Consider the following 10,671-nt stretch of genomic DNA (forward strand, 5'->3'; position numbering starts at 1 on the left):
ATCCTGTTACCCCTTGTGAAGGTCGTAAGATGGTGGAGATATAGGTGTTTCGTAGATACCTCTCATTAATCTTCTGATGTGAGGTTATTGTCAGTACAACACACAGGTAAAGTACCAGGATTGTCCATCCCTTCAGAACGCCGTATGCTTTACTTTTAAGTTGAAGCTGCCTTCGTCGTCGCCGCTGTTGCTTGTCCATTGGCTTATTACAAGGGTTCTCTACTGCCGGAGTTGAATGTTTCCCTACGGAAAACAATTTTGTTTTAAAATTGTACAGCTACCTCTAAATTAAATGATATCTTCATGGATACATAATTGGAAGATATTGAAATACATGCCATTCTGTGTAGATTAGATTCGTTTGAAATCGGCATGGAAATTGATTAAAAAATATTCACTTTGAGTATGTGTCACTTAAAGACTCACATGATAAAAGCATATTTGAATACAAATTTGAAGTTAGATAAGAAAACGCCAAATAAGGAATGACACTATATCGAACAGCTGTTCTGGCCATCTGCATTTCAATAGGAATGTTAAACGGAAAATTGTGATATCTTAGGGGCGACTAAGGAAGATAAAAAAAACGTGGCATACAGCCTTAAAAAAGCTGAACAGCTAGTATAGAAAACGTGACGGGCCAGGCGTTGAAAAGCTTAAGAACTAGTTCACGAACATGGCATGCAGGGCACTGAAAAGTTGAAGAACTAGTTCACGAACGTGGCATGCAGGGTCATGAAAAGTTGAAGAACTAGTTCACGAACATGGCATGCAGGGTCATGAAAAGTTGAAGAACTAGTTCACGAACGTGGCATGCAGGGTCATGAAAAGTTGAAGAACTAGTTCACGAACGTGGCATGCAGCACCCTGAAAAGCTGAAGAACTAGTTCACGAACGTAGCATGCAGGGTCATGAAAAGATGAGGAACTAGTTCACGAACGTGGCATGCAGCACCCTGAAAAGCTGAAGAACTTGTTCACAAACACGGCATGCAGGGCACTGAAAAGATATTTAAGATGTCTATCTTTTTCTACAGAATTCACACGAAAAAAATATTCATATACAGTCCAAAAGCAGGTCTTCTTATAGACAACAAATGATTCAGTATCATGTTAATATCAACAAAATCACTGTAGCTGTAAAACCAATATTCTCTGCCATTCCTGTATTTTACTTGTTTACTTACCTTTGCAGCTGTAATGAGGAAGTGACGGTAAGAGGTATAGTTTGTCGTCTACTTTCTCAAAGCAACAGGAGACAACCAGCATTGCCAAAATGAATGCCTAGAAAATAAAGAAACACGAAGCCAGTTTTAGAATTCGTATTGTAGCAGTATTTGAGAGCTATAAGTCAGTCTTGAGTACATTGTCATATTTTGCAGCAGAGGGGAATTCATTGGCATATGGGTTATTCAAATACTTCTCTCAATACAAGACCATTTTGCTTGTAGGGTTGCTGTTAGACATCCACAATACCATTGCTATGTTGAATTGCCAGCTGCAGACGAACACTTTGCTGTTCAGTGAGATTCAGCCTTTGATGGATGGGACCATCTCAAAGTTGGAATCTATTCAGGAAAAGGATGGGGAAAGTCTGAGCAAAATCAAAGCAGACATAGAGATTAATGACAATGAGGTCAGGTTCAAAGATGAGAAGTTGAGAAAATATAGTCCAAATATTGACCAAGAGTTTCAGAGCTTGAGAGACATCTACCTGAATTCTCTGAAGAAGAATATCAGGCACATGTTTTGTAAGAAAGGCAGTGATATTCTTCTTGAACCAATCACAACTAACAGTGTTTCAGCAAAAGAAGCAGAAGAAGCCCTGGAATGTGTTTCAGACTTTTACTGTACAGCCAAACAAACAAAGCTAGGAATAAGTAATCTGGTTCATGGATACACATGTTGACAGTCTGTTGGATAGGGGTATACTAGAGCAGGAGTGGCCGGTTCTGAAAGGGATGATAGCAGGAGCTTAAAAAGAGTTGTCAACATAGATACTATGCCTTAGAGTGATAACTGGTCACAATGATTTGCTTCCAGAATTCTCTAAGTTGTGCAAAATTGCACTTTGCTTTAGTGTTAAAAGTGTGGAGTGTGAGAGAAGCTTTAGCTTACAGAACAGGCAAAAGAGACAGAAAGTGTTGAAACACTGATAACTATACACATGTGTAAGAAAGAGCTTGAAGCATTTGACTTCACCAAACCTGTCAAGATGTGGCTTGCAAAGAAGAGAAGGCGTAAGGCCAGGCTGATGCAGAGGTACAAGCCTAGGGCAAAAGAGGGCCCAGCTATCAGTAATCGATAACTCTTAGACACACTTTACTGTTTAAAAGTTAATTGTTACTTCAATTATTCAGTTATCAAGTTTTCTTTGAACAATCATCGTAGAAAATACTACACTGAAAGGAGTTCTATCCTAAGTTTCAAGTGATTTAAATTTAGATTGCACAGAAGTACAACTAAATGACATTTTATACATAATGGTGGAGGTTTCTGGTTGAGAAGAATGTTTCATACAGGTAAATGTTCAGATTTTCAGCATTTGATTTTGGTTTTCAGCATTGAAGTACAATATCTGAGAGTACGTACTCATTGCATGAAAAAATTATCTGGAGCACTGATGAAGGCTTAAAAAATATTTTGTCGGTCAAAATCATTTTTGATCCATTCAACAGATCGGCAGTTCTCATTGCATGCTGCGGTAAGTGTATTGTGGGTAATGAAGTTCCAGTTTGTTGGAGTTGAATTACCTCACACAATACCGTAAAGTGTTCGCTATTAGAAGTGAGTTGGGATTAGAGTGTTATTTTAACTTTTTAAAATCTAATTGTAGAGGAGTTAAGTAATAATTGTGAAATTAAGGTTAACAAAGAAAGGAAAGACTTGACCGTGAATTTCCTATATATTATTTATTATCTAAATATTATATGAAATGAAGTTGGTCAACAAGATGCACATTTTGAACTGCCTGATCCATGTCTGCACTGAAGTGTATTTTTAAAATTTATTGTATGTTTCGCAAGATTTTAACAAAACATTGGCACATACACATGTACCGATTAATCATCATCATCATCATCATCATCATCATCATCATCATCATCATCATCATCATCATCATCATCATCATCTTCTTCTTCTTCTTCTTCTTCTTCTAGAAAACAGTGCATCATCATGATCAGGCGGTGGTTTGGCGGCACAGTTGTAACAAATTGTCTTTCATCTAGCCGTCCGGGTTCGATTCCCCGAAGGGATACAGGTTTCATCCCATTGTTAAACCCCTCAAATGCTTACAACTAATGTGTGATTTTTATAATTTGACATAATAAAGTTTCCATATGTAAAGTCATGTGATTACAATCATACAACATGAAGGCAATGAAGAACAAAACAAAAGACGACAAGATAGCGCAGTTTGACATTATCCCCGTGCCCCGCTGTTTAAAAGAAAGATGCACAATCATATTTATATGTTAATATTACAATATTTCTATTTTATAGTTTTTAATTGTTGCATACAAAGTATTGAAATTGAGAGCTTCTTCTAGAGCACTAGCTTGATATGTGTACAAAGTTTCGAGTAACAAGTAATTACCTTGAACAGTTTAAGAGAACTTTGTAATTCGGCCTATCTGTTCCCATAGTAACAGTTAAAGCATTTTAATGGTTAACTTCTCCATAGCAAAAGATACTACAAGCTGAATAAATGTAAAAACAAGTTATGTGCAATTATCTTGAATGGTTTCAGAGCACTGGGTCAGGAAAACTGAAATTTGTGATGAGGGTTATCTGTTTCCACGGTAACAGTAATGTATTAAGTCTTTGACAACATATCTAGATTCTCTGTTTCTCTCTCTTTGTCTCTCTGTCTGTCTGTCTCTCTCTCTCTCTCTCTCTCTCTCTCTCTCTCTCTCTCTCTCTCTCTCTCTCTCTCTCTCTCTCTGTGTCTGTCTGTCTGTCTGTCTCTCTGTCTCTCTCTCTGTGTCTGTCTTTGTCTGTCTGTCTCTCTCTCTCTCAACGTGTATATTTTGCATTTCTACTCTGTATCTGCCTTTCTCATGATACATGTTATTGCCGATATGTTGAAAATACGATAATAAATTTTTGAAAAGTTGATATTGTTAACTAATCTAGTACTCACAGACAAAACATATAGAAACATTAAAAGTTATATTTATAAGAATGGATAAAATATCAACTATTCAACATTAATATATAAAGAGATGAACAACATGTAAATATAAACATTTACAATAACAACAAAATTAAAAAAAAAAACAACAAAAAAACCCCACTAAGTAATCGGTATTCCATTATTTAAAAAAAGCAACATTTATGATGCATATATCTTAAAGATTAACGCATTTTTAATACTAAGTAAATTTAAATGATAATGAATTGCTCAAACTGATTGGCACCTCCGCACCTTTCAATCTTAAGCAATCAGTTTAACATAACAATGAATAAAGCTATATATTCGAGTTTTTCTAAATTATTGAAATATAGGAGGCGTCTCAGAAATGTTCCGAAATAAATGTCAACGGTGACATCAACTTTTTACATTGTTCTATTAATGAATAATTTTCAATATAAGGAAATTTTGAGCTGGATATGTTTTGAACCATGTAACAATACAGATACATTAGAACCTGTCATGAAATTATAAATGAGGTGACTAATTATTAATAAAAGTTGGGATGCTGTTATAGATGGATTAAAATGGTAAATAATTTGGAGTTCACAGTTACTGTCAAAAATGTTTCAATAATTATGGTATCTAGTTGTCATGGATTTAAAATGTCTGTTATCATAACTGTTAGAGCAACAGAAAAGTCAAACTTGCTTTCGGACTGTGCGTAACACGATTCATTGGACGCTAGAGGAAGATCTTTTGTCCAAGGAAGGGACAGGTCTACACTGGAGACTGGACTTAAATGAGTTTCCGTTACATGAATGGCAATTGTAATATTAACAGGATGTTTTAACCATATCTACTTCAGTATCACTACACGTTAACGTTTGTATATCTGGGATCAAACTGCTGACGACTGCATGTCCACAGGGCACTTAATTAATAAATCTATCACCTACCTGCATCTGTTATGTGGGTACGTGGCGACAGCAGGTCAGTCTGTATATAAAGGTGTTTCTCCGTTGCAGCATCACAGACCAGATACACCGTTCAGACAGGATACAACACTCTAGTGTACAAGATGAAGATTGCCATACTTACCGTTCTCCTCGCTTTCATCGTTGCCTTTGCTGCCGGTTAGTATTATTAACACGTATCGTTCCCTTCAGGTTAAAGCCAATCTTTGTCTTATCAAATGCTTTCAGTATTCCACACTCTTTGGTGAACGTTTAAGTTAAATTCATGTATCAAGAATAGAGTTCAACAGCCATTTCATTTGTTTGAAACGAGATAAGTTTTAAAAAAAACCCAAAAAAACAATAACATGCTATTGGTTTTAAAACCCTTGTGCAACCAAATTTATTTAAGCTTTACAAAGTGTGTCAGCACAGACTCGCACAACTACAATTCGTTTTCTGGCACAAAAGGGGATTGGGATTGATGATCGTTTTTGAATCTGTTTTAAACGCTTACTCTTCCGGAGCACCAGGTTTTATTCCCCCCTTTTTTAGAAGTCTCCGTGCAGATCTTTCTCTTGTTCATTTATTGCCGTAGTGTTATGGAATTTGGTTTTGAATTATGTTGTCATGTTGGAAGTTTTTTTGGCCTGATAAGATATCATTATCAATCTTGAACTCCAACCCAAGCTCAATATTAACTGTGCTAATGCTCTCTCAGGGGTTTCCCTACCGGTGACTTGCGAAATGGAACTCGCCGCAATCGAGGCTGAGATTGCAGAACTTACGGCTCAAAATAATGGCATGCCTCCAGTTGGGTACATGAAACCTGATTGCCTGGTAGACGGCACCTATGCCCCTCGTCAGTGTCTTGGATCTGTGTGAGTAGCCATATTTTGAAAACTCTTTGTCTTGCAAATAGTGTTTATACTGATTTTATCCTTTCTAACTAGTTGTATTGTGTTTTAAAGTTCATATCACGTCTTCAATACATTTTGACAATATCTTGTTACTGTAACATCAAAAGCGATGCGTCGACGAACGTGATTTCAATTTCAACTGATAAATAAGTAACTTTTGAAAGCCAATAGATCTTTCTATATGCGTTAATGTGTTATAGAATGACAAAAATACTTTTATGTAACTGAGTTTTCCATAGGTGTATGGTTATAGTGGTATGTGGAGTGCTGACTGAATGTCACTATTATCATTTGTAGGTGTAAATGTGTAACCGCTGAGGGTTCCAAACTCACGGAGGATTTCAGTATTGGCTTCGCATACAAATCGGACTGTGGTATGTAGACATTTGGGGTCCTCTGTAGATAACAGTTGTTCCTTTCCCAATCTTCCATTAACGATAACGTCCTTCGTTATACCATATATAAAAATCAAATATATTTTTGTCATAAGGGACTGTAGTAGAGCTTGGTGTGTACTCCAAAAGCGTAGTTTGTTTTAAAAAAAAAGACACACACAAATCGCCCTTTTAAAATGATTAACCCAATCGTAATTATGTTTTCGAAATCAATTATCTTTCAAATAAATAAATAAAACCAAAACAAAGACAACACCATCTAGATACTTTGAGGAACATTGTTTGAAAATGGAATTTTAAAAAATCGAAAAAAAATATACATGAAAAATTGACATAGAAGACTAGATCGCGCAATGTATGAATTAGACACTCCCTGTCATCCTTGAAAATATAAAAATAAGAATCAGGTCTATTTTATATGAATGTTATTCTCGCGGGTTATAGTCACTAATAGTTATTCATTTTTTTTAACAAATATGAATTCTAACTTGAAACCAAGTACAAAGTGATTTTTTTTCTGGATCACAACACTACTTCGATCTTAACCCAAATGTTATTTAATGGAATAGTTTAATTTTAACCAAATGACAAGTGTCATTTTTTAAATCTTCCTGTTGTTAATTTACCTCTTCAGAACAATGATGTCTGACTTTTCCATAGTCTAAATTTACATTATGTGCTTATCATACTTTGTACTCTAAGATAAATATTGCCAGTTGCTGGTGGAAATTTATGTCAATTTCTATGTTGATTATATACCTCCAAACTGAAGTAATCAACCTTTTTTTCCTTGCACACATTGAAGATATGCACGTGAACCAAATCTAGTTTGTGATATTCTCGTTTTTCGGCGAGATTTAAGGACTGGTTTCTTGAACGATACGAACTGTATTTAACCTATAAAGCCACGAAATATCATTTTATTTATTCCAGCATGTGCACGAAGGAAACACGAGTATTCTCTAAAGAAAATGTATGGCAAGTTCTTCGATTGTAACCCGATAGGCAGTTACAATCCAATCCAGTGTACCGGAAGTGTCTGTTACTGTGTGGACTACCAAGGTAACCAGGTTGGACCAGAAACAGCCAACATTGGTTCACAAGACCGGCTCAACTGTTAGACGTCTAATAAAGTTATATGTGTGTTTAAAATTTTGATGGTTGTATTTATTTCTTTATGAGAGATACCGTATTTTGAAACAGAAAAAAAAAGAAAAAAAACAAAAAAACAAAAAAAACAACAGAACCCCCCACCCCCACCCCCCGGAAAAAAAAAACAAAAAAAACGGGGAATTTAATTCTCATGATGTTGATAAATGAGTATATCTTATTTATATTGTATTACACCAAATATCAATTTTCAAACAAGTGACGTCTGATGTAACATTTTCGAACAAGAATGATTCAATCATTCAATCAGATAAAGCTATAGGCTAAACATACAAGAGCATACTAAAATATCAACATAATCATAATCCAAATTCAAATTCAATAAAACTAGGGCAAAATATGAACAAGAGAAACATTTACACAGAGACTCCTAAAACAGTACAAGGAGAATAAGATCATGTGTTCCGGAAGAGCAAGCGTCTTCTCCTTCATCGACAACTCCCGCCATACAAGAGCATACTAAAATATCAACATAATCATAATCCAAATTCAAATTCAATAAAACTAGGGCAAAATATGAACAAGAGAAACATTTACACAGAGACTCCTAAAACAGTACAAGGAGAATAAGATCATGTGTTCCGGAAGAGCAAGCGTCTTCTCCTTCATCGACAACTCCCGCCATGTAAACCTTTTTAAATCCAAGTAAGTAATGTCAGATTCTCAAATGAGTGCAAGGTATACAAAACGGAACCATCAGGCAAACAATGGAGCATTAAACACACCCAGCTTCATATCGCACAAATAGATAGAATATTTTCTCAATGAGATCACTATCACAAAAATTATTGATTAGGAATTTGGCTATTTTTTTTTTTTTTTTTTAGATTAAATGGCAAAATATTTTAGCTTCATCCTGAATGATCAAGTATTAAAAGCAATACTTCAATGTTAAAATAAATATATCTATCAAATCTTGTGATGACGAATATTATGTATCATCAACATAAAACCAAATTCTCTCACAGGAGGTAATAAAAAGAAATTATAATCAACGATGGAAATCTAATCAGTAACAATGATTAAAAAAAAATAATAAACCCTTTATGGCGGTCAAGGGATTTACAAAATCGAACGAACCACTTAAACTGGATATCTTGCGCATACTATTAACCAGAATATATTTTCAAATTTCCCATGAATTACAGCCACGCAGTCTCCACTTTTACCTTACTTACTCTGTTTAGAGAGTAATGTAGATTTGATATTGTAAACAAACGCCGGAATTCACTTTCAATTAATTAAAATACACTGGTTGATCTATTTGAGGTACTATGCACACAGAAGTTGTTAGTATAAAGGAATGCAGTATAATCCAGACAATAAACTGATATATGCACATATGTCGTATGATATTGGATCTACTTTATCATTAGGAATTTCGTGATTACATTATCAGGTAAAATTCGTGAGAAGTCACGAAATTTTATATAAATCTTTAAAGTGACATCTATTATCATTCAAGAGATTAAAACGTCAGTGATCAGCAAGGCACAATCATTTGATGCTCAAAGCAACCAGCTTTCATTATCGTACGTGTCTCTATTTCCAAAACTTCCTAAAATTAATGTCAATGCCTTATCGACTCTATCTCTCTTTCCGAACAACATTGTAAATATTTTTCTTAGTTATCCAATATTAAAGGTCCATTTTCCTATCTTTCCTTTAAAATAATTATTTTGACAAAATGTTTGCATCATTGCCATTTAAGTATCAATAGTTTGGTAGACTCCTGACATCACTTATAGACAGGGCGATAATTTAAACCTGACATCAAAGAAGAACAGAATATTCCAAATTATCTGATATCACGAAATTACAAGATCAATTCCATTATGTGTCTAATGCATCTCCCCAACCTCTGTTTGGACTTTCGATTAGTTAGGATTTTCCTCATCCAAGGCTTCACAATTAAGGCCCTTGGCATTTCTGACGAGTTCTAGAAGGACGAATTACCTTTATGATTCAGTTTATCGAATGCCTTCTGTTAATCAATCTGTCATAACGATTCCAATCTCTATCAAAACCGTCCGACAAACTGATGTGATTTGGTTATTATGTTAGGGCTTAAGTATTCAGCAACTGTTCTGTGACCAAAAGGTGATTTTGTTTAAAAGATAGCGACCGTTCTGTAACCATAGGTGACTCTGTTTGGGAGCCACACCTGTCATGATGGTACGTCACGACTACAGGTCAGTCAGTATATAGAGTTGTTCCTCGGTTGCAGCATCCTAGAATAGAAATAGATTTTCCAGACTTGATCCGACATTCAATAGTGCTGGATTTAGATTGCCTTGCTTCTTCCCTTTCTGTTTCGTCATCAAAGTTGTATGTGTTGCTTGATAGTATGTCATGTTATATCATTCACTTGAGGTTAAAGCAAATCTAAGTCGTATCATGCTTGGTCAGTATTTCAAAGTGTTTAATAACAGTATAGAACAATAGTTAACTTCAAGCAGTCGCGAATAGAGCAAAAATGTTCGTGCAGTTGTTGTTTTAAATTTTGAGTATGAAAAAATTGACATTGGTGTGAAATCTGTACTTATTGACCAAAGCCTGGCGAGACGGATCTCAACAGCATTTCCGTGTTGTATGTATCATACTGTATCAATATTGTAATCGTTCTCAGTGCTTACTCGGGAGACAGCTGCTGCTGACAGGTTACAACAAAAACGAACGAGAGATGTATGGTGATTAATGTTATCAGGAAGTTTTAAGGTCAACACATAATCTCAACGGGGAAATATTCTATGTTGTATATCCGTGAGATCCGGGAGATAATATATCACCTTATTAAAGTGGATTCGTTCTTGTAAACGTATTCGTTATCTAACCAAGATTCAAACTTCCGGGGTACCTATTCAAATTCCCCTGTTTTTTTCCGTATTTCACACCCGTTTTAACAATTTTGAGGTTGACACTAATTTTGTTTCTTCCGTTTTTTTCTCATATGACGCTTTGTATCTAAATTTACAGGTTCAATTTCAACTTCCTGTATGATAAGCGTAACGGTTTCAATTTCCTGCCGTTGAATTTCCACTTTCTATTCATTGCCTGCAAACCTACATATGTACATTTATATTGCAGAAGATTGGT

General features: G+C 35.3%; 1 protein-coding gene across 1 annotated transcript; it reads left to right on the forward strand.

Annotated features, from left to right (window-relative positions):
* The first annotated feature begins 5,215 nt into the window (after positions 1 to 5,215).
* On the forward strand, positions 5,216 to 7,526 carry LOC132550277 (thyroglobulin-like). Its single transcript, XM_060214325.1, has 4 exons — positions 5,216 to 5,270; positions 5,812 to 5,971; positions 6,308 to 6,384; positions 7,339 to 7,526. Exons 1-4 carry the CDS (start codon positions 5,216 to 5,218, stop codon positions 7,524 to 7,526), a joined length of 480 nt encoding a protein of 159 aa, XP_060070308.1.
* The last annotated feature ends 3,145 nt before the right edge of the window (positions 7,527 to 10,671 follow it).

This window comes from Ylistrum balloti, unplaced genomic scaffold (genome assembly GCF_031769215.1).
Source record: "Ylistrum balloti isolate Yb309-2 unplaced genomic scaffold, AGI_CSIRO_Ybal_v1 Utg369622, whole genome shotgun sequence".
NCBI lineage: Eukaryota > Metazoa > Mollusca > Bivalvia > Pectinida > Pectinidae > Ylistrum > Ylistrum balloti.

What these genes read in the sequence shown, in the direction of transcription:
- LOC132550277 (XM_060214325.1), top strand. Translation starts at nt 5,216, where the DNA reads ATGAAGATTGCCATACTTACCGTTCTCCTCGCTTTCATCGTTGCCTTT. An exon ending in CATCGTTGCCTTTGCTGCCG is followed by an intron (nt 5,271 to 5,811) that starts GTTAGTATTATT and finishes ATGCTCTCTCAG; the next exon opens with GGGTTTCCCTACCGGTGACT. An exon ending in CGCATACAAATCGGACTGTG is followed by an intron (nt 6,385 to 7,338) that starts GTATGTAGACAT and finishes TATTTATTCCAG; the next exon opens with CATGTGCACGAAGGAAACAC.